Source organism: Drosophila busckii, chromosome 2R, assembly GCF_011750605.1.
Source record: "Drosophila busckii strain San Diego stock center, stock number 13000-0081.31 chromosome 2R, ASM1175060v1, whole genome shotgun sequence".
Classification (NCBI taxonomy): Eukaryota; Metazoa; Arthropoda; class Insecta; order Diptera; family Drosophilidae; genus Drosophila; species Drosophila busckii.
Genome location: NC_046605.1, coordinates 11,134,722 through 11,158,290, shown reverse-complemented (window position 1 = coordinate 11,158,290; position 23,569 = coordinate 11,134,722). Strand labels below are relative to the sequence as shown.

The 23,569-nt window shown below is 37.6% G+C and overlaps 2 protein-coding genes across 24 annotated transcripts in view; one reads left to right on the top strand and one right to left on the bottom strand.

The window, feature by feature from the left end:
• The window catches only part of LOC108596018 (longitudinals lacking protein, isoforms N/O/W/X/Y), a 59,637-nt gene extending 51,158 nt beyond the window's left edge, over positions 1–8,479 (bottom strand). For 10 of the 21 annotated variants that reach the window (XM_017981356.2, XM_017981358.2, XM_017981363.1 and 7 more), the window contains exon 1: positions 6,780–7,103. The gene's annotated coding sequence lies outside the window, so the exon portion shown is untranslated. Of the gene's footprint in view, positions 1–6,779; positions 7,104–8,271 lie in introns of those variants that run through there. The other 11 variants (XM_017981366.2, XM_017981368.2, XM_017981367.2 and 8 more) reach the window with 4 other exon arrangements.
• Positions 8,480–18,367: 9,888 nt separating this feature from the next.
• Positions 18,368–23,569, top strand: part of LOC108596192 (histone-lysine N-methyltransferase 2D) — a 44,399-nt gene continuing 39,197 nt past the window's right edge. For all 3 annotated transcript variants that reach the window (XM_017981707.2, XM_017981706.2, XM_017981708.2), the window contains exons 1-3: positions 18,368–19,174; positions 22,014–22,419; positions 22,479–22,643. In XM_017981707.2, coding sequence (XP_017837196.1) covers positions 22,270–22,419; positions 22,479–22,643 — 315 coding nt within the window. In that variant the 5' untranslated portion in view covers positions 18,368–19,174; positions 22,014–22,269. The remainder of the gene's footprint in view (positions 19,175–22,013; positions 22,420–22,478; positions 22,644–23,569) is intronic.

The window sequence follows — 23,569 nt, the reverse complement described above, 5'->3', positions numbered from 1 at the left end:
GTGAACTGAAAGCAGGTAGGCCAGGCAAAAAGGAGTCGCGGGTACATACACATTTTATTATGGCAGTGAGCGTGCCAAGAGCAAAGCAAACAATATAACGGGAAACATAATGCGAGCATTTTGAATTCGCCGTGTGAGTATCAGGCGTGTTGAAAACAAAACGAGAGCGGTGAGCGAGAGTGAGTAATATACAAGGTGCGCCATCTCGAGCTTCGGTATAGAAACACTGAATAGCTTTGAAGTTTGTGAAGCGATTGGCTTGTGTTAACTCAGTACAATTTGGAGCCATGAATAACTTAACACCAAAACAAGTTGCCGAAGTAGTGAATTTCTTTATCGAAAATGGGCGTTCAATTGTGGAAACGCAGCGTGCATATCACTGAGAATCCTCACGTCATTCATGAGGATCCATTACACGACGAGAGAGTGACAGTTTGGGCGGTTGTATGTGCCTCAACTATCATCGGGAAGCGATATTGATGGATGCTGGGGCACATTGTGTGCCCGGAGATGCGTCGAAAGGGTCTATAAAACTTCTGGTTTCAACAGGACGATGCCCCATGTCACACAGCTAACGATACAATGGAGTTTTTGCAGCGAAAATTCCCTGGACGCGTTGTGTCAAAAGGTGGCGATATCGACTAAGGGACGAACTTCTTTTTGTGGGGTTATCTGAACAGCAAAGTGTACATGCGCAAGAGCAAAGTGTCATGGAAAATGCTCGCACCATCAAGAACAAAGGTGGCCATTTGATCGATATTGTATTCAAAAACTAACTCAAATGAATTGTAAAGGATTAATCTAAATAAATAAAACATGAAACATTTTCCATGAATTTTTGTTCATTTTTTCCAAAGTTATTTTTATACCGCAGCTCGAGATAGCGCACCCTGTATGACGGGAAACATAATGCGAGTATTTTCAATTCGCCGTGAGAGTATCAGGCGAGAGCGAGAGTGAGCAATACTGCGAAAACGTGGCAGAGGTTTTTTTTTTTGGAGTCTGGTGATGCTGCCAGGGCACATTTTCAATTTTCAAAATGGAAGCGAAAATTATAAAAAGAAGACGAGCTACGACGGCGAGGCGAAATCGCATGGAAATTGTAAACGCAAAGGGGGCACACCGTTGCATTTTTTGGGTTCTCGCTGTAGTCGCTCGCTTTGTGTGCGTCCGTTTCCTGCCGTAATTTAATCATCAACATAAAAAATTTAAAGAGGTGGGAAAGGCAAACAGCGGCAGCTGCAGCACGCTCGCTTGTTCGTTTTTATGGCCCCCCGACAACGACAAGCAGCAGCAACATAGAGAAGTTCTATAGAAAAACATACCTAACTGTCTGTGTGTGTGTGTGTGTGTGTGTGTGTGCCATTGCACAAATGCGAGCAACAGAGATGGCATGATTTGCAATACGTGACAACAGCGAAACGACGCTAGCTTCGGGCTCCCTTTTTTCACAAGTGAAAAAGGAAACAGCCGATCAATATATAAAAATACATGCGAAAAACACATGACATGAAGAAGAAGACAAGAAAAGAGAGAGAGAGAGAGGAAGAGCAGGGCGAAAAGTAGTAACCACATAGGACAAGGGCACCGTTATATACGGCTTATTTTTTTGTGGAGGGATCAGTGTTTTTTCTTCTAATTATTTACATTTGTAACTAAGGTATGTGCGTGTTGGCTTTCTGCGTTTGTATGTGTGGTCCTTGTACATAAAAGCATGACATGCGCAGTGGCTTCATCTGTTTGTAGTTAGAGCAACTCTCTAACCCCAACAACAACAATTGCTGCTGCTGCTGCTGGCGTCGAGGCTGATGATGCATTGGGCTAGACGAACGTTCGTTTCGTTGATGACGCTTTTGTTCTCTTGCCTTAAGCCGAGGGTTTTTCCTACGCATACAGCGCAAAAGGGGGATTTAGTTATTATTATAGTTTGCACACAGACACACACGCATACAGAGATAGGCAGACACACACAAGAGCATGTAGGTAAAAACGGGAGGCGTCTGTCCGTGTTTTTGTATGCAGCGTGAAAAAGGATCTCTCTCACTCTCTTTTTCGCCCTCTCCCTCACGTTCTCGCTCTTTCTCGTTGTATGACGCACGCTCTTTGCACATGCAAGGTTTTATTTTTGCGCAGATGGTGGAGGATTATAACGAAAAATGGGATCCTTTTTTTCCTACGCAGGCAGGCAGCAACTTGAAATTGGCTTTGTTCTTGTTGTTCGTGTTGCTGCTACTAAGCAAGTTTATGTGCGTTTCGCAAAAGTACAGTACAGTCTTTTTCCCCATTGCAGAAAATGTCGCACAACTATCGTTCGCAATGATTATTTAATTAATAAGTAACAAACTCTTATATTTTAACTGGATGGTTTTTAAATGTTTACATTTATTGTGTTGAGATCTACTATCAAACGACGTCCAAAAATCTATAATACGGAACGCTGTTAGCGAAAAACTCAACTGTGTTTTAATTTAGCACTAGCACTAATGCAATGAGAATTGATATTTGATTCCATTACGCTAAATGGCAAATGCAAAAAATGTAATATAAGTTATTGTAGAGAGATCTACTATCAAACGTTGTGTTATGGAATAAATTGTACACAAGGTTAGCGAAAAACTCTCTTAATTTTAATATAGGCACACTTGTAGTGATTGAGAACGTAAAGATTCTAAAACCAATATATTTGGCATGCCGCATAAGTATACAAAATATGATATTATCCCTAACCTGCTGTGATAAGAAAATAATTGTTGAGAGATCTACTATCAAACGTTGCGTTATGAAATGATTTTGCGCAAGGTTAGCGAAAAACTCTCTTAATATTTAATTTAGGCACTCTTGTAGGTGATTGAAAACATATCGATTCTAAAACCATTTAATTTGGCGAGCCACATACACAGTTATCATATTAATAGTATTGCAGAAAATATTTGTAGAGAGATCTACTATCAAACGTTGCGTCATGAAATAATTTTTGCGCAAGGTTAGCGAAAAACTCTCTTGGTTTTAATATAGGCACTCTCGGCAGAGGATTAAGAATGCATTAAGGATTCGAAAACCAACATATTAAGTGTGCCGTGGTAAATAAGTTTGTTTAATATCAATACGAAAGGATCCCAGACCCAGCCATGTTAGAGCAACCCTCCTTGAATAAAAACTGGTTATACCCGACGCTCCATGGGGGTTGCTGCTGCACAACCCCTAATTGTGCGCCCTGCGTTCGATCCCCCACCCTCTCCTGCATACAACACACGCACGGGGGATCAACATTTACGTCGGCCAACTGTCGTGTGTAGTCCTTTTATTTTCACAGGAAGTGCACGCGACAGCGCAGGGGTCCCAAGGGTTTATGGGGAATCCTGAAACCAGTTAGTGTGAGAGGGAGACAAATGTAAGAAAACTCAGACGAAAAAATGCATGTTAAAAAACATCCAGAATCTTTTTCATTCGTTTTCTTTTGGGAGCTCTCTTGGCTGCTGTTGTTTGAAAAAGTCAAATGAAAAACCGGTTTTGCAAAAATACAAGAACTGTGCCATTTCGAAAAAAAGAATGAGAGAGATGAGCGGGGCAAGAAGAATCAGAACGAGCGGGCGGGCGGTTGAAAAACCAGTTTGAAAGAAAAATATAAAACGCAAATGGGCAGAAAAATTGTCAAGAGTAGACTTGAAAAACAAATTTAAAATGGAAATAAGTTAAAAATAAAAATAAATTAAAGAAAGAGGTGTTCTTGCTAAATAAAAAAAAGAAAAAGGAACGTACAGTTAAAAGTTCCCCCCACAAGATTTGCATAAAATGGAATTTATCTTGTCGCACACACACACAGACACTCAAGCATTAACAGACAGGCAAACATAACATTTGTATATTTACGACGTAAAAATAAACGCCGCGCAGTCGCCGCCGCCAGCGTCAGGGCCTGGCAGTGACTTTCAATAATTTAATTTCTGGCAGCTAAAAAGCAAAACCAACAACAGGAACAGGGAAGGTGGGGATAGAACTGTGTAGAACTCTCAGTATTCACAGTAAAATGAAATAATCGCCAAGAAGCTAAAGAAATCGCTTCAACGTGGGCGTTTTGTGTTGCGGCTAAATATATACGAATATAAATACTCTAAATCTGCAAGGGGTTTTCAAATGTTTCTATAGCTTTTTGTAATATATTCTTTAAGCTATAGATTTAACAGATATTTTCTTTTTATTTTACACAATACATTTCGATTGACAACTTGGCTGGTATACTCTCCGCACCTCTTAAAAATGTGGTTTTTGCCATTAAAGAAAACTTGTTTGCATTTTTTCATGTTGTTTTTTTCTTCTATATGTAAATAAGCTATTTTAAGTGAATGTTAAGGGCTTATGGCGCGTATACTTTGTGTGTCTTTAAAGTGGCAACTGAAAACTTTGTAGAAGGGAGACTGGAAATCGAAGAAGACAGACAGACAGAGCACACATAAGAGTAGCGTGCGGGAGAGAAAATGTGCGCAAAATGTTTTTATCTAGCGCAAAGACTTGATTTGATGGCTGTGCCCTGGAGCAATTTGGTGCCTCAAGATGATGTCTGTCTCCCCCACTCTCCATGTTCATTTCAATAACTTTTGGGTTGCCAGTTTTATGTTGTAATTTTAAAAGCAGGACAGAGCAGTCTTTTTTTTAATGGGTGTGCCTTAGGTTTTTACATGACAGCTGATGGCTAAGGGCGTTTAGTAAAGGCAACTTGACAATTTGAAATGATTAATCGCTATACTCAACAAAGCGAGTTTCTCAGCAACTATTAAACTAGGCCTTGTGAAAGTGAAATTGCGAAAATAAATCAAACTACAAAATAATAATAATAATAAAGGTTAACGAACTTTTTAGCCATGTTGAACAAGCAACAGACAAGCAAACTAGCAAAAACAAAATTCACAAAAAAAAACTGAGGGCACAGCAAAAAGCAATCAACGATAACGGCCGACAAAAGCTGATGTGTGTGTACCCCCCCTATTCGCATTTATTTTTATATTATTTTTGCACAATTTATACAGTTTGCTTCATTTTTTTGTTTACTATAAATAACAATAGTAAGCAGTGTAGGGCATAGAATTAATAGCTGACAAAAATATGTGTAGGTCAGTTAAATAATTTGAAGAACGTACAAGACAAAGAATGTAAAAATAAGTAAGCGAAGCAAAGCAAAAGATTGCAAGGTCGTTATGTTGAAGGCGTGGGTGGTTATAATTTGTTGACAGACAGACAAAGAAGAATGTGGAAGTACAAATCAAAATAATAATAATAATAAACAATGTGTATGCGCGTACAATAAAATACTTTAACGGCATTTTTAATAGCATTGCAATATGTTTTGGTTTTGTATATTTTGTGCTTTTTATTTTTGCACTTGTTGCGCAAAAGCTTTTTGGGCCTGTTGTTATGCGTGTTGTTTGTTATTTATTGTAGTACATGTGCGTAGAATGTAAACAAATGAAACTTTTAAGCTGCGAGAGTAAAGTTTAAATTTCAAGCTAAAAATACAAGTGTGTATGTGTGTGAACTTTGGCAACGTCGCATTGAACATGGCGATAAAGTGAAAGATTATAAAAGCGACAAAGTATGTGGCAGTTTCTATATGTACCAAGTACATAGTACATATGCATGTGTGCTCAAAAGCAAAAACAGGCCGAAAATATGAAAAATGAAAATGTAAACGTGTCTGTAGAGCACGTACCCACACACTCACAACGCACACACACATACACATGAGCCGCAACGAAGTAGAAGAACTGTAGCACAAAGTAGAAATAAAAAATATGTGGCGGGCGGTTGGCGGTCGCTCGGTTTGTCAGCAAACGAAAAGCTACGAAAGTGTGAGAGCGAGAGAGAGAGAGAAAGAGAGCGTGCGCGCGCCAAAGTTGCTGAGTAAATTGTGAAAAGTGCTGAGAGAAAATTTCACGCGTATAAACATAAAGCGAAAAGCAAACGAAGTCAGAGCAGCAGCAGCAGCCCGAAGTCAAAGTGAGAGGGAGTAAATTGAGAGCACCACACATATACAGCATTGAAAAATAACTTGTGCTGCTGTTGTTGTTGTTGTCTACCCATAAGGGGGGAAAATCAAGATGGCTGCCACATATAGAGCTCTATATTTTTTGACAACGTGCTTTTTATTCCCCCAAATAAATGTAACTCAAATTTAAGTTAATTTACATTTAATAACAATGCGAACAAAGCTTTGTATACGTATACAATTTGCTTGTATGCATATGTTTGTATGCATGTATTTGCCAATTAGAAAAAAAGCTTATGTAACGAGCAGTTGTCGCATTCACTCTCCCGCACACATCCACAGAACTCAATAGCAAACTGCATACAAATGGAATGTAAAATTTTTCACAGCGACACTTGACCTCATTTGCATATGCGTGTGTGTGTGTTCATGAAATTAATGAAAATTCGCTCATTACTTCGAATACATACCCACACGTACTTGCATACAGATGTGTGTGTGTGTGTGCAAAGCTTTAAAATGCAGCACTGCAAGCAAAAGCTTTCACAAAAACGCATGGGAAAATCGATATGAAAGTTGAGCTGCTCTCTTAAGCACACACACATACACACGCTCATAACGAGCTAAATACATTGAAAATATTGATTTTGTATGCAAAAAGACTCGCAGCGAAAAAGAGACAACGACAATTAATCGCACAAATTAGAAAGTACAGTTCTAAGTCTACACCAAAACCAAATACATATTTATGTCCATTGCATTTTAGTTGCTTGTTTTTATAGAATAATAGTATACACACCGAAATAGAATCACAGGCAGCACATAGTCGTCGTGGTTGGTTATGTTTTAAATTATTCTTTTCTTCTTTGCACATCAAAATTATGTTGTTGGTACACAGTATACACACACAGTTAAGTGATAGTTGCACGATTTTTATTTTTATTGTAAAAAGCGCGCGTAAGAAATAGCAATAAAATTGAATTTTTTTTTTCTATGTATTTGTTAAACCAAGTTTTTCAGTTGTGTGTATGTATGTGTTGTTTTTCTTCTGCTGCGGAGTAGCAGTAGCGCAGCCCGCACAACAAAATGCGAAACGCGGAGCCACTGAAGAAAAACTGACGACTGACCGACGTGAACGAAAAAGTTTTCTGTCTAGGCCACATTACGAAGTTCGCAGCGAGAGAGAGAGAGAGCGAGTGAGCAAGTCAGCGGATGAGTGCGAGTTCAAAATATGTTACCCAACTGCAACTAAGGCGATTACCTTAGCGCTGCTATAGGCATTACATTTTCAGCACTTTTAATGCCAGTTGTTATTTAAATCAGAGTTTATTTGAAATTCAACTGGGTAACTTGTCCACATAATGTGCTTTGTATGCTTGGTGCGCACGCAGAGTTGCCAACATCGAATGCTGAATTATAACTCGCCAGCTCATGATAATCACACATTTATTTGTTGTGCTTGATAAAAAAAAAAACTGAAAAATACATGGGGCCCGTCAGGCATAACAGCATTAAAAAGCGGCCTTAGTTTAATTGAAGCTGCTTTGCCATAACTACTGATAATACAAGGGAAAATTGACACATATATGTGCTGGCAACTCTGTCTATGTAGTGGAGTTCAAAAATATCATTCGTTGTCATTTGCTATTGCTGTTGTTGTTGTGCTGCTCGTGTAGGGGGCGAGATTTTTGAGCATGAGTTTTTTTTTTGCCAAGGCGAAGCCATAATGCTCACAAAAAATGTTGTTGCTATCTCCCGAACTCTCTTCGCCTGTCGCTGCTCCAATGTCTTCCTAGGCATGTATGTATTTGTGTGTACATATAAAATGTGAGGGCGGTGGAGGGACGAAGGGGGGACGGTCGTAGGTAAGCATTGCATTTTGTACTGTGTGTATGAGCTTTTGATGATGATCACCCCTGCTGATTTATTTTAGGTTTTCGAATGACTTCATCGGAAACATTTTCACAAATAGTACACCTCCCCACTTACTTTTTATATTTACATGCGCAAAAGTATGGGTAATTATGTATGCATGCCCATATGTTGTATATTTACTTCCATATTTAACGGTGCTGAGTTTATGCCTTATGTATTTCTAATTAACGCGTTTATGTGAAATTCTACACGCTTTAAGCGATACTAATTGACGAATTGGAGACAGTAACGTGCAAATACATGTAAACACACATACATATGTAAATAGTATGTACATATGTATGTAAGTACGATCAGCAACTGACAGCTAGATAAAGGATAATAAATATAAAAACTTGCCATAAAAATTATCTCACCTGCATTGCATTCAATGAAAAGCTCTCCAGTTTGCGCTCTCTCTCTCTCTCTCTCTTTCCAAAAACTTGCAAGTCAATCACGTAGAAGCTTATGCATTTGTCTCTCGCTCGCTCACTCTCGCTTGTTACACGTAAAACAAACACACAAGACAAGTGAAAATCAAACACTGACAGTTATCTATTTATGTACTACACTCACACACACATATACTTAGGCACACGTGCATATGTTATTTACTCGACGCTGCTTTTTAATTATAATAAATTATATTTAAACTGCGGCCAGAGGGCCATAAACCAATTCGAATGACATTTGTGTTTGTTTGTTGCCTTTGCATTATTTTGTTTAAAAATATATTGTATGTATATTTGTTTTTGTTTTATGTAAGCGCAAAACAATGTAGTTTAATATTAGTTTTGTAATTGTTGTCGATTGAGTAGTGGGTGCGGAAAATTGTTTTCTGTTCAAAACGAGCGCAGCAAGCGACAAACGCTTTATTCCTGAGAGTTCCGTTTGTTACTGCAATAAGAATAAGAGTCGAAAAGCTATAGAACCCAAAATACAAAAACAAAAGCACAGCCGAAGTTCCCGCTGCTGTTGTTTTTGTTGTTGCTGTTTGCTTTTTTTTGTGGTTTTCGTTGCATGCGAAAAACGAAGATCGTTTGTGATTGCGGCGGCGAGTTTGCTTTGTATACCTATGCTGCTATATATATATATATGTGTATATACGTATGTGTGTGTGTGTGTCACAGTGGTGGAAGAGCAGCAGTTGCTGTTTTTTTTTTTGCAAAGGGGCTAAAGCGGATGTGCTCTGCCAAATGAAAAGGCAGAGAAAATGTTTGTTCTTAAGAATGTGTTTATTAGTGATCAAATTAAAATGCACATTCATTCTGCTAATGTGGAAAATTGTTATTAAAGCAATTGCAACTGTGTATGAAAATCTAATTTAGCGTCTAATACAGTTCTGTATAATATCTTCACCTTTTAAAATGATTCATCAAAAATCACCAACTCTGCTGATCGGTAATCACTGCATGCATTTGCTTGTAACAACATTAGCATTATCTCTTATAAATCTGTCTGTTTCTATTCGTACACTTGTGACTTTCTAATGGGATTGTCTTATGTGCCACAGCATTATACTTTGTCTAAATCTTTCCCCGCTCTTTTTCCATTAAAATTTGCACAAACTTGATTTTTGATGCTGCTTAAAAATAAATGATTACTTGTTTAAAAAATGAGAAGAAACGCCAAAGAAAAGAAATACAAAACAACAATAGAAACAACAGCAGCAAAATGGCAACCATAATTGTGCACATTGCTAAGAGTTTAAGTTTGCTATCGCTGACTGACGTCTGCCCACTGTGCGCGCCGCTGAGCTGAGCTGAGCGGTTCGCCCTCGCAGCGACTGAGGGTTTTGAGATTTGGTTTTGGTTTGGCGCGCGGGCAAGAAATTAACAACAATAAAAGCTGAAAATTGTTTGCCATGACAAAGAAAATATGCGTTAAGCTCGCATTATTTTTGGTCTGGAGCCGAAAAGGCAGGCGAACTTAAAACTCGTTTTTGCGGTTCGCATTGATTTTGGTTTTTGTATACTGCTTTGTATTTTGGCAAGCGGGCAAAGTGAAAATTTAAGGCCGCACCTAGCCGTCAACAAAAAAACGGCGGCTTAGAAATGCGAAAAATGAAAGGCAAGAGTGTGTGTGGCGGCTGTTGCTGCTGCTGCTGCTAAAAAAAGCAACTTAAAAGCTCGATCAAATTTTCAATAAAAATAAAGTATACTTGGAATAAAAATGATTCACCTGACAAAAGATGTGTGCGTGGGATGGCTATGCAAATACATACATACAAACATATATACATATGTATGTGTGTATTTATGTATGCCTGTTGCTTTATTCTTGAAACTTCGCATTGGGTTTTTACGCGTTTCATTCGTTATGGCTGCTGCTGTTGCTTTTTCTTCTTTTTTTTTTTTGGCGCATACAGCTGTTCCATAAAAATTCCTTAACGTTTAATTTTAGCAACACAAACTGCACGAGAGTGGAAAAATGCATGAAAAAAAGTTTATTTTTATTATTGTGCAAACTCATTTACATGCTTACATACATATGTACGCGCCAATAGCAAAGAAAAAAAAAAAACAAAATGCAAAGGAAGGGAAACTTTATGTGCTGAGAGAGCGAGAGAGCGCAAGCGAACGAGAGAGCGAATGCGCGTGCAAGCACACGCCAACGTCATGCGTGGGAGGAGGGGGAACGTCATCAGAAACTCTACTCTCAGCTATGCTTAACCTTGAAGTCATCTTTTTTTTTTTTTGCTGTTTGTTCTCTATACACGCGTTCGTTGCTGCTGCTGTTCGCTGCACATGCATACAAATGTAAATAATTTTTTTTTATTTTTTGCAATATGCTAAATAATAACAAACACATTGCGCGCGTGTGTGTGTAGGCAACATGGCTACATTTTCAATACTATAAGGAGCTCTCTCTCTCTCTCTAGGGAACTAAAAAGAGCAGATGTACAACGTTATTTGGCTCCCCTTCTGTACATTTTCCTGGTCCCGGTTCCCGATCATCTTGCCCGCTTGCTCTAACCTATTGTTTCTATGGCATGTTGTATTTCTGGTTTTTGTTTTTTGCATTTCATGTTCATTTCCTTTTGTCAATTCAATTTAATGGAGTTGCGACTCAGTGCCCTGCAGACTGTTATTGGGTCTGGAAATGGGCGTCTGGTCGCCAAGGGTGGAATTGATCGATCAACTTGATCACAGAAGCATGCAAGCCCAAAACCTTAGGGGTAGTTGGCCACCACAAAGCGAAACGAAGGGAGCATCTGTTATGATCTGCAGCTGTTTTATATACACACTCCATGCATTTACCTTCAGGCCTTCTGGGGGTAGGAAAACTCAAAGTGCACTTCGGGCTTATATAGTTAATGCTCTGTACACTGCATGAATGCCTAATTAAGTTCGATTCGATGAAGTAGTATTTTGACAATTGATAAAATCTTGCTTGCGCTTAAGCCCCTAAAGTTGTCAACAGTATTAGAAAAGAGTGAACTATTAAAAAAATCTACATAAAATTAGGATCAAAAAATTACATACCATTTTAAATCAAAAAAATATCTAAATTTATTTTGTTATTAACACAGAGGCCTGTAATTTTATTACTAAACGATTTATTTTAACGTTTTTAACTATTAATAATTAAAACTAACCCAGACCTGATTGGGTTTTTGGGTTTTCCCCAATCCTCGCAACGAATGTTGGATCTGTTTAACACTCCCAATCTATAAGCTTATCAAATTTGAAAGCAAAAACTTAATTTTTAAATACTTTTAAATTTAACTTTAAGTATTTTTGGTAAATATTGTCGACTGTTCATAGTTGACATTAAGTTAATAAATAAAAAAAAGTTAGCTCGTTTGACTAACTAGCTTTGCTTATATTTTATTTATTTATATAACTGTAGGCTTAAAGTTAAAACTTAAGCTTCAGGGGAGGCATCTTTAGCTACTGGGGCTTATTTATAACATTTTTAAAATATTTTTTTCCAACTACTGCATTTGGTGCCTACATGTGCAATTTTTTTTAAGGGTTGAGAATGCATTTTTTACGAAATTCCTTTTTTTTTTGCCAAGTTCCCGAGTCTTGTGATCAACGACAGCTGGCGCATGTTTCGGTTTTTGTTGTTTCCTTTACCTTGTTTTTTTTTTGTTTGGGGAGCAACCCTTGCGTTAGCAGGATCTGCTGGCGGCAGCTTTCCACCCCAAAATATAATGCGCAGAACTGGTTCAGGGCCACCCTCGCAGCCTAAATACGCCAAGAGCAACAACAAGAACAGCAACGTTAATGCGAGCGACCTCCTACCCTGACACCCGCCCAGCATCTGGTTCTGATCTGAGACACAGAGTCCGGCTCCACGTTTAGGGTTGATTATGCGCTGCGGTGTCCTTGTCAATAGCAAAAGCAAAAGCAAAAGCTCGCCTGCCAGCCCATATCCGTTGTTGCCAGCAACCCCCCCACACAAAAACACACACACATTTATATGTTGAGGGTTGAAATGTAGCGAAAGCAGCATGCAGAGGGGATCATGCTTGGCTGCCGTTGCCACCGACGCAGCCGCCCGCCCGACCGACCGACCAACAAACTCCCTCTCTTGCCACCCTCTTGCTGGCTGCCCTTGTTTTTACTCGCTGTTGTTGCTGTGTGCGTTTTATTTGTAGTTTTTAGGGCTGGGAAAATCAATAAACTGGGGCGGAGATCGGAATTAGTAATTGTGCGCAGCAGTTACAATATGGGAAATGATTTTCAGCGTCTTCCTTTCACCTTGATTAAGCACAGCGGTAACACCAATATGCTACATTAACAACAACAACCACAACAACAATAAAAATAACTTTGGCGTTAAGCATTTTCTCATATTGACCTCAAAAATAAATATTTATATATGTGCGAGCCCAAAAGTCAAATAAAACCAGAAAGTTCCATTAACGAAAATATTTTTTTTTTGGCCAGCCTCAATTTGGTTTCGTGGGGAAGCTGAGGGCGCAAAAGAGTAAGCGCCAAAAAAAAAAGAGAGCGAAGCCGCAGCCAATTCGCGAGCATTCTTTGAAAAGCACAAGCTCCATCAATCACTCACACACACGCACACATACAAAAGGCAAAGCCATGCTAAAGTGCTTTTCGAGTTCGAATGAAAACGAAGCATGAAAATCAAAAGCAATACAAGTTCGATAACGATAGGCAATAGAGGAAGTATGTTTGTATGCATGTAAATACGCATGTATGTACATATATTTGCTCGTTTGTATGTCTGTGTGCTTTGTAGCTTACACAGCCGCAGCGAAAATTGTTGAAAACATAAAATAAAACTCAATTACATATTGCCAATGGCTTTTGAAATGGAATGGAATTTCTGTCGTTGTCGTCGTTGTTGTTGTTGTTGTTGCTACAAAATCACGTACCGAGCGCCGCGCTCTTTGAGACTCTCCACAGTTTTGTTGTTGTTGTTGTCTCAAGCGGGTGCGGCATACAATTTTCACTTTACCTGTTCAAAGATTGAAAAAAAAAGTGTTGCCAAAAATGTAAAACAAAAAACCCGAAAACGGGTTTTGAACTTGTTGTTGCCGTTCTTTATTTTCAGAGAATATTTTCATCGTCATGACAAAAACATTTTCAAGCTGCGAGCATTTCTTGCAGCGAAACGTTAAAACATATTAAGCGTCAAAATCTAAAGCTGCACAGTGGGGCGTATTATTAATTTGATTAAGCTAAGCTTATGTTTATGGCATATATGAAAATTCAAAATTAATCGAATAGCTAAAAATTTGGGTTATACAGTTTGTCAATTAATTCTTTGCATAATTCAGTCATGGAAATATTTTTTAGAATAGGCAGTTTTTATAATTTAGAAAATTCGAAATTGATCGAAAAGGGAAAAATTTTGGTAATATTTACAAATTATAATTATTAATTAATTCTTTGCATCAGTTGTGGAAATATTTTAATATAGGCAGTTTTTATTATTTTGAAAATTCGAAATTGATCGAAAAGGTAAAAATTTAGGTTATACATAATTATACAAATTATAATTATCAATTAATTCTTTGCATCAGTCGTGGAAATATTTTAATGTATGCAATTTTTATTATTTTGAAAATTCGAAATTGATCGAAAAGGTAAAAATTTAAGTTATACAGTTTGTCAATTAATTCTTTGCACACTTCAGTCATGGAAATATTCTTTATATAGGCAGTTTTAATAATTTTCCTATATTTATTTATTATTTTGACCAAATTTGAGTTGTAAAATTTAATTTACAGTCAACAGTCAAAATAATAAAGAAAACCTTTACTTTTATGTATATGCCATAATTAATTACTTTTTTTTAAAGGTTAATAATCAAACACTGAGAAAGAATCGAGCAGAACTTGATTGAGTAGAAGTAAATCTTTAATAATTCTATACCTATTACATTTTTCATTTAAGCAACTAAGAGTTTATCTATTGATGCGGATATAAATTTTTCACAGAACTCTAATTGTAGCTTAAACATTAATTTAGAAAAAAAATAACAATAGTCATTTCCCCTGCAGCTAATTAATGAATATACTTTTAATTTCACCCACGGTGCGCAGTAACGGGGGCGGCGGCTTCGGCTTCGGCGTCTGCGTCGGCAGCATTACTTGGCAGCGCAGTTTGCTAATAATGTGCACAATTATGGTTGCTATCTGAAATTGTTGTTATTGTGGTCGCTATTGTTGTTCTTGTTGTTGTTGCTATTTAGTGAAACAAGCGAGTCGTAAGCATTTATTTTTAAACAACAAAATCAAGTTTTTGCACAAACGAAAAAAGTTAATTACACATAAAAAAGATTTATGCCCACATAGAAAGTTGCATGCAAAATATCAAAAAAGCACAAAAGATAAAATAATGAAAAAATTAACTACACACATGTGTACAAAAAATTAGAGATAATATTTTTCGAGTTGTTAGTCGAGGGGGTGACAGCAGGGACAAGGGCTTGTCATGTAAGTGTAGAGAGCTTTTGACGATCCCATCATAGTTAATAGTATTTTATTTAATTTCGTTGTATGTGTGTGTGTCTGTGTGTGTGGGCGCGCCCCGAGGGCGCATCACATAAAATGTTTGACATGAAATACGCGAACAGAAAATAAAGTGAATTTCACGTTGTCATGTCGGCCCATTGTGAAACCCTAAACTACGCTACGGCTCGCTGTGATGATCCGACACAAATTCCACCCTAAAGCACACACACACACACACACACTTACACACAGTGGGGTGGCTGGCTGGCTGGGTGGACGGTTTGGCATCGATTGAAGCAAATAAAGCTTCAGGGCCAAAGTACAACAGTTCAACACATAAAACTACCCTCTAGAATATTAGGAAAATGCTTTGTCAGCAAAAAAGCAGCAGCAGCGACCGACGCAGCGGATCGAGTGCAGTGGCTTAGGCTTAGGGGTAAAGTGGGCAGCATTTACATAGAGCGACACACACACACATACACGCATGCATGTGTTTGTTGGCGGGTGTAGGGGCGTTTAGATCCACACAACGTCAGCAGCAGCAGCAGCGGCGGCAGCGGTGAGCGCGCCATGAAGTATGCGTGTGTTTTTTTTCTTCTTTCTTTTGTGCTCTGCTCTGCCTCTCTCTCTGCCGCTCTCTCGCGCTGTCTGCGCTTGTAAGCTTGTATGTATGTATAATTAAGTAGCTCTGTGCTGTTTATGCAATGTTCTTTAATTCGCATTGACAACTTAATTAAATTTTAAGCTAACTTGCAGTTGACGAAAAAAAAAAACAAACAGCAAAATGAGCACGCAAATCAACAACAACAACAAACAGTTACATGAAAATTCGTGGCTATGACATTATGTCATGAACAAGGCGAACAACATTTTAAGATCTGCATTAAACTGAAATAAAACTTCAGTTAACAAATTAAGTGTTAAATTGCTCATTCACATAAAAATTAAATGCAACTTTTATTAGTCTATAGATTGTTGCTTACAGATCTGTGATACTTATTCGATTTAATTGCATTCGCTATTTATTTATTTAATTTTTTATATAGTTTTTTCCTTACAGATCTGTGCTACTTATATACGATTTAATTGCATTCGCTATTTATTTATTTAATTTTTTTTTTACTAAATAAACTCTTTTATATCAGTATATAGCTTTTTCCTTACAGATCTGTGCTACTTACATACGATTTAGTTGCATTCGCTATTTATTTATTTATTTTTTTTTACTAATAAACTCTTTTATATCAGTCTACATATTGTTTCTTAGAGATTTGTAATACTTACAGTCCATTTAATTGCATTCGCTATTTATTTATTTAATTTTTTACTCATAAACTCTTTTAGAACTTCAAGCTTTTATTACCTTGTAGCTTGAATTGCATTATCTCTTAAGCATACAATATTATCTGTGAGGTATAAAACTAATGCGATTGTAAAGATATTTGCTATTTCCGCTTGAGTTGCAGAACTATTAAAATAGCGCAGTTAATTTTCCATAAAGGTTTAGGTTTTAGCATTGAAAGCTTTACGATAAGCTAAAGATCAAACAGCAACAACAACAACAACAACAACAAGAAGAGATCACAAAACAAGCTTTTAAGAGAAGGCGTTGTTGTTGTTTTGGTTGTTGTTGTTGCTAGCACATTCCATGGCACTCTAAAGGGCGTACAAGTTGTTAGAACTAAACACCTGATGTCTGTCATATACATACATATGTATGTATATATGTATTTGTAAGTAGTTCTAGGGCAGGTTTCCTAAGCGCACTGATAAATGCTATCATATGACATGCAATACATACATACATACATTGAAAACAGCTTTTCATGGTTTGCAATGTTTATGCATTTATGACATGAAATTGCTACACATACACACACATACATATACATAGATAAAAGCTGCTCTTGCAGCGGTGCTGTCGCTGAGCAGAGTAAGCGTGATTAAGTGGGCGAGGAGAGTGTGTGAAGCCAAAACAAGAATAATGCATCACATGCAAACACTAATACAAACATATAAATAATGCTGCCCACTCAGCCAGGCAAGTGCATACACACATGCATACATACGCATACGTATGTTTGCTTTGTAATGACGTCAATTGTCAAGTTGCAGAAGAGAGAGTGAATGTAGCTGTGTGTGTGTGTGTGTGTGTGCGCGTGTGTGTCAAAGCATATTAGAGCTGCTGCAATTTAAATTTAGGCTTGCTGGCGCCATCTAGCGGTTGAGTTTCGTAGAAAGGGTAAATGCTGACCTTAATATGCATTAATTGTTGTAAACTAGGGGAAGCTTTTTTGTTGTTCTTGCTGTTTTGTTTGTCTAATGCGCTCCACTTTGCTTATGCGCGTGTTCTCGCTCGCTCTCTCTCTCTCTTTGCAGTTTGTTTTCGCTCAGGCGCATTAAATATGCACTGGGCGCTTGAATTTCGATCCCATACTCCCACAAGCATACGAAACCACACAAAACACACACAGACGGACACACACATGCACACGCATACAAAAATGGAACATAGCGCTCTCCAGCTCCCACTGCTGGCTTTTTGTTATAGGGGGGATCTCTTTTGTTTTTATTGTTTGTGCTTTGGCTGGTCGTGTGTTGTGGAGTAGGGTGCGCTGAAACTGTAATTAGACGCACATAATACATACATACATATGCATGTATTACACACACATGCATATAGAAATAAATATATATAGTTAACCTCAATGTTGCCGCCCCCTTTTGAGTCGGCGCACTGTCACGAAACTCACAGTTTCAGTTTCGATCGATTTTTCCTACAAAAAAAATGTTGTAAACTAAATAGTGCATAGAAAAACTTTACTATTGTTAACTAATAGCTACGATCAATGCTACAATTATGTAAAGCAAACAAAGTTTTTTGTTTGTTTGTTGTTGTTGTTGTTGTTGTTGTTGTTGTTTAGAGCTAGAACGAGAATATGCAATTATTTTAATGTATTCAGCCTTGATGCTCATGAATGTCAATTAGTTTAGTGCATATGTATATATATATACATATGTATGTATGTATATGTATTTACATACTCCACATTGGCGCTCCCGGGGCGCAGTATCACGTAAGCTTTTCTGGTCTGAAATTGGTCTGCAAATGAGTCGCTTTGTATGCGTATGCGCCAACAGCCCAAAGCCGAAAGCTTACTGGACTTGAGCCTCCCACTTCCGCACCCACACATAAATTGTTTGGCATTCAGCCTAGGGCATGACGAAAAATCAAATTGCAACGCATTTTGTATCGTGTTCGCCATCATTATGCAAATTAGCTACTTGGTTGCGAATATTTATTTGCCAATTATCGCACATGACAGACTTTCTATAGTTAAACGCTAACTTGAAGCATGACTTCAAAAGGAATTCACCTTAATTAACATTCAAATGCGCGCCAAGCACACTCGACATCTTATCGATATATACCACATTTGTAGCAGCCAGCTTTTGTTGGCGTTTAGACATGCGCTCGTTACAACTCACGAGTATCATCGCTGAAAAAGTATTGCCAGCTGTTGCTAAATTTTGTAAACTGGACGCAACAGTCCGGCAAGGCTAGGCCAATACGAAAATGGCGAACACGAGCAAACCTACGATGAACGACGACTGAAAAAAAATTAATATTTTAAATTCCGTTTTGCCAGCGAAATTCCAACGCGTTTGTTGCTCAAAAAAAGCAAAAAATATAAAAATAAAGCGTGCGCTTACCAACAAACAGTGCCAAACTAAATAATGAAGCGAGCAAAGTGCAATTGTTTAAGCATTGATCTAATGGGCAGCAACCAAATAGAATAAATTAAGTATTTGCAAATTACGAAAAAGCAGCTGAAAAACCAATTGAGTCGTTTGTGTGTGACTACAAATTGCAATTGTGTGCGTGCGCGTTTGGAAGTGCGAAAGAGCGAGCACGAGCAAAAAGTACAAAAAAAAAAGAAAAAATAAAGCTAGCGGGACGGCAAATAAACGAAAGGAAATAAAAATAAAATGAAAACATACAATTAACAATATAAAAACTTGGCGGTAAACTTTACACGCGTCTATACATGCAAACATATGTATGTGCATGCGTGTGTGTGTGTTGTTTGTGCGTAAATGTGCATAAAAATAACCAATAAACTGCGCAACAACAACAACAAAGAGAACATAACGTAACATACGTAACGTAAGCAGCTAAGGCGGCAAAGTACCACAACAACAAAACCAACAGCAACAACAACAACAACGCATTGCGTGCAACGTCCAATTGCCATAAAAACTATGCAAAAAGCCAACAAATTAAGTGACAGCGCTGCAACGGCAAATTGCGAAGCGCTCAACTCAAACATATAAATAGCATTAAAAAGGTAAAACAACAACAAAAGCAACAGCAACTAAAAATAAGAACATTTCAATTGGATTCAATTGCGCGCAATACTCGCGTACATTTAGTTCTATATATGTGTGTGCTTGTGTGTGTGAGCAATAGGCAGTATATTACAGTTATTTTAATGTTCCAAAGCTACCTGTAATTACGGTAACGCTCACTCTCTCTATCTCTCTCTGCGCTGCTCACCCGTTTGGAAGTGTCAAAAAGTTTAGCACCCACTTCGTTGCTGGGGCGACAAGAACAATAATAATCAAAACAAAAATGTTTAAAATCCATTTTCTTTGGCTACTTCTCTCTCACCCACCATTATCATCGCTGTGCTGTTTTAGTCTGTCATTTGTCTTGCGCCGCTTCTTTTGGCTACTTCACACAGACAGACAGACACCTTATGAATATCCAAACGTCAACGTGCCAAACAGCTGTCTCGCTTGCGCATGCATAATCTCCAGCGCGCACAGTGGGACGAGACTAATTAAAAAAACAAACAGTGTAAAGCATAAAATATATTTTACGTATGTGTACCACTGTGCAGCTGCATTTATAAAATTAGCATGTGATTTTGTTTCAAATATTTATGCTTGTGCACCACTGTGTAGCAAACCTTGAATGCAGCTCAGTTCCTATAAGATTTGATATTTGGTATTCTCCAAACGTAGTGCAACGAAACTATGCACAAAGTAAATGGTAAAAAATCCATTTGGCAAACAAACATGCAAAAAGAAAAACAAGACAAGACAATGACGAAAAAGAAGCGCACAGAAGGTTCCAAAAGCGGCAACTTGACTTTGCTCACGTGTAAATGTGTTTGTGTGTGTGTGAGCAACGAAGACGGCGCGCAACAGGGAGAGACAAGCAAACAATAGCGAATAAGCAAAAGCAACAAAAACAATGTAGATTGGAGAATAAGCAGAAACGGCAACAAGAAAACAACAACAACAACAAAAATGCACAACTGATTATCATCTCAGGCACGCTTGTTCTCTCTTGCTCACACTGCCATACGCTGTCTCGTTCTTACGTATTGAGCTTGAGTGTGGGTGGCAACACTTTCATTGTTATGTTTTTGTCTGTGTTTCATTTATTTTTGTTGTTTTCTTTGGCGTGCTGCTTCTTGGACATTTCGTTTTGGCGCGCTCTTTATTGTTTTGATTTCGCATTTTATTTGGGCCAGTACGAAAGTTTTTTTTATTTTTTGGATGCTAATTGATGAAATGGAATAAAAACAAACAAACGAGCAAAAATAAATGGAGGCTGCGCTGTTGCCCCCAGAGCAGCAACAACAACAACAACAGCAGCAGCAAATACACTGAGACTGAGTCGTTAAAGCTGCAAGTCAAAGTTGGTTTTTTGTTTGCAATTCTTGTTGCTGTTGTTGCCCCTCCCCCCCCCTTTTGGCATGCACGTCGCCTAAATTCTATTAAATGCAACGCATGCAACGCGACCTGCCTTCAGTCTGCCCAGCATCCTTTTCAGCATTCCTTTCCATTTGTTGTTGTTGTGATTTTGACAATGTTCATGCTACCAACAACAACAAGTAAATGTTGTACGTGCCATTGAAACCCGTAAAAAAAAGAACTTACAGAAATAAATGTAAACTCAACTTGGGCTAAAACTGGTTTCGGTTTTCTTTCCTTTTGGCCCAACAGCGCTGCATTTTACATTTTCATAGCACACACACACACAAACAAAACTTTTAAAACTTTTCTGAATTGAAAGACATGCCACACTACCCAGCAGACCACAATGGGCTTCATTTAGTATTTATTATGTAAAAAAAAAACAAAAACAAATTGCAGTGGTCTTAAAATCTTGGCTTAAAGCATGAAATTGCATTTCAGTCTTGAGGCAGGCTTCAAATAAAAAAGTAAAAAGTGTTTATTGAGGTATTTACTGCTTACAGAATTAATTTAAAATGTACTAAACTGTTAAAATAGTTAGTCCTTTGTACTAAATCAAGGCTTAAACCGTTTTTTTAAATTTTAAAATACAACAAATACAAAATTTATGAAGCAATTCAAATTTAATCAAATTTAAATCCCGATATATGCCAAAGTCCAACAATAAAGGACTTTAATTCGCTTCAAAAATAAATTTATACAGGTTTTGAAATTAAAATTAAATTTTTTCAGCGCATTAAATATTTTCAAAATGTTGCTTATTGTTAACAAATTTTTTCTGCCTGAAACTAACAAATTTATTAGATTAAATATTCATTTATTTTTTTTTAAAACTAATTCAAGCTTTGTGCAACTTTTACTTTCAAATTAAATTAAATTTTTTCAGCGCATTAAATATTTAAAAAATGTTGCTATTAGAAATATTTATTATTAATTTATTTTTAAAGCCAAGCTTAGTGCAACTTTTACTTTCAAATTGCAGCGCAGTGTGTTTTATGCTTCGGCCAAAGCTCAAGCATAGAGCCTACCTGTTTTTGCATTAGTGTGTGTGTGTGTGTCTGTCTGTGTGTGGAATTGTGATGAGGTGTGGTTAGGGGGTGTTGTTGGGCCTGCTCCTCTGTGCTCAGCACTCGACGGCAGCGTCGTTGTAATACGCCACACAATGGGCTCCTTTTACATATCTTGCCACGGCAGGCGGCAGCATGAGTGCATTTTAAAGCTGGCTCAGTTGCAACTTGTGTTGCATTTGGTGTAGAGGCTAAAATCAGCAAATCGCGCAAGAATTTTAAATGCTGAAAAGCTGAAGCTGGCAAGCAACATATTAAGAAATATAAATAATAATAATGTGGTGCGCATATGTTAAAAAAGCTTTCAGCTTTGATGTCTAAACTTAACTTTGCTTTGCTTTGTATTTTACAGTCACGACAAGCGCAGGACGTTAACGTTAACGTCAGCGCCAACGCCAGCGTCGTCGTCGTCGTCGTCGGCACTAAGAACTTGGCGCTGTGCGTGCTGAGCACTCGCAGCAAAGGAAAGTGAAACAAGCAACAACAACAACGATAAATAACATAAAGCACAGTTTTAAATTGATACTGCGCTTAAATAGTGTCTGTGTTTGACTGCGTGTGTGTGTGTGGGAGAGTAAGCGCGAGTTAAATACTCTCTCAGCAACAAAATGGCTGCCGTGCGGGGTCATCAGTACTTTAGTTTACGTTGGAATAATTATCAAAATACGATGACGTCAGTGTTTCAACAGCTGCGCGAGGATCTATCCTTTGTCGATGTTACCTTGTCCTGTGAGCATGGCTCGCTCAAGGCTCACAAGGTTAGTAGCCATATGGCCATATTTAGAAATCTAAATTAATTAATTAATTTTTTATGTAGGTTGTGCTCTCCGCCTGCTCCACATATTTTCAAAAGCTCTTGCTGGAGAATCCTTGCAAGCATCCAACCATCATCTTGCCCGCCGATATCATATTCACAGACCTCAAAACAATTATCGATTTTGTTTATCGCGGTGAAATCGATGTAACCGAATCAGATCTACAGGTGAGTGCTCCAAGCTTTTGTTGTGGTCATTTATTTTAAATGCCAGGGCGTTTTAACTAGCCAATTTGTTTGGCTAGCAAGTACCATTTATTTTGCTATAAAATTCACTTAAATGGAAATCAATATACGAAGGCTAAACGTTAAAATTGTGCGTCATACGTGTTAGCTGTAAATAAGTTAGCTAATGGGAAAAATATATATTATTTATTTTAAGCTAAGCAAGCTCTAATTTGTAACTGTTATACATTTGTTCATAGCGCATATTGAAACCTTTTACATTGTATTCTATATTTGTCTATTTAAGTACAAATTAGCTACGTGGGCTGTTGTCGCTACGACCTTCAGCTTCGCTTAATGCTTAATGTGTGTGCAAAGTTTACTACAAACAGCAAATTTCAATTGTTAACCTGCAAAATCATTTTGTATATTCGTTGTTCAAAACAAAACGCAAAGATAAAATATATTTTTTTTGATTAAAACGCTCTTATCAGTTGACACTTTGCGAGTTCAAAGTTAAATGTAAATATTTCTCGCTGTGCACGGCGGATTCAGAGTTATCACTGAGTAAATGTTTGTGCTTGTTCTTTTGTTGATTGAAAATGTTGTCGATAGCGCAATAACGAAAAAAAAAATGCATTCGCCAATGGTTTACTCTCTCTCTCTCTCTTTCTCGCATTGAAGCAGTGTTCTCACTATCTACATCACTTTTACAGGCGTATTTATTTTATGTTCATATCTACGCATACATGTTTATATTTATGTACATAAGTAATGTTCATATCCATTAGCGATAAACCGAAACGTATTGCTAGTTTATAAATAAATAGAGCAGTGTAGTTTACTAATCTGATAAAACAGCACGAGCTTTAATGTAGGAAATGAGCATATTTTTATAAATAGCTTAGTATATAATATTGAAATACTAA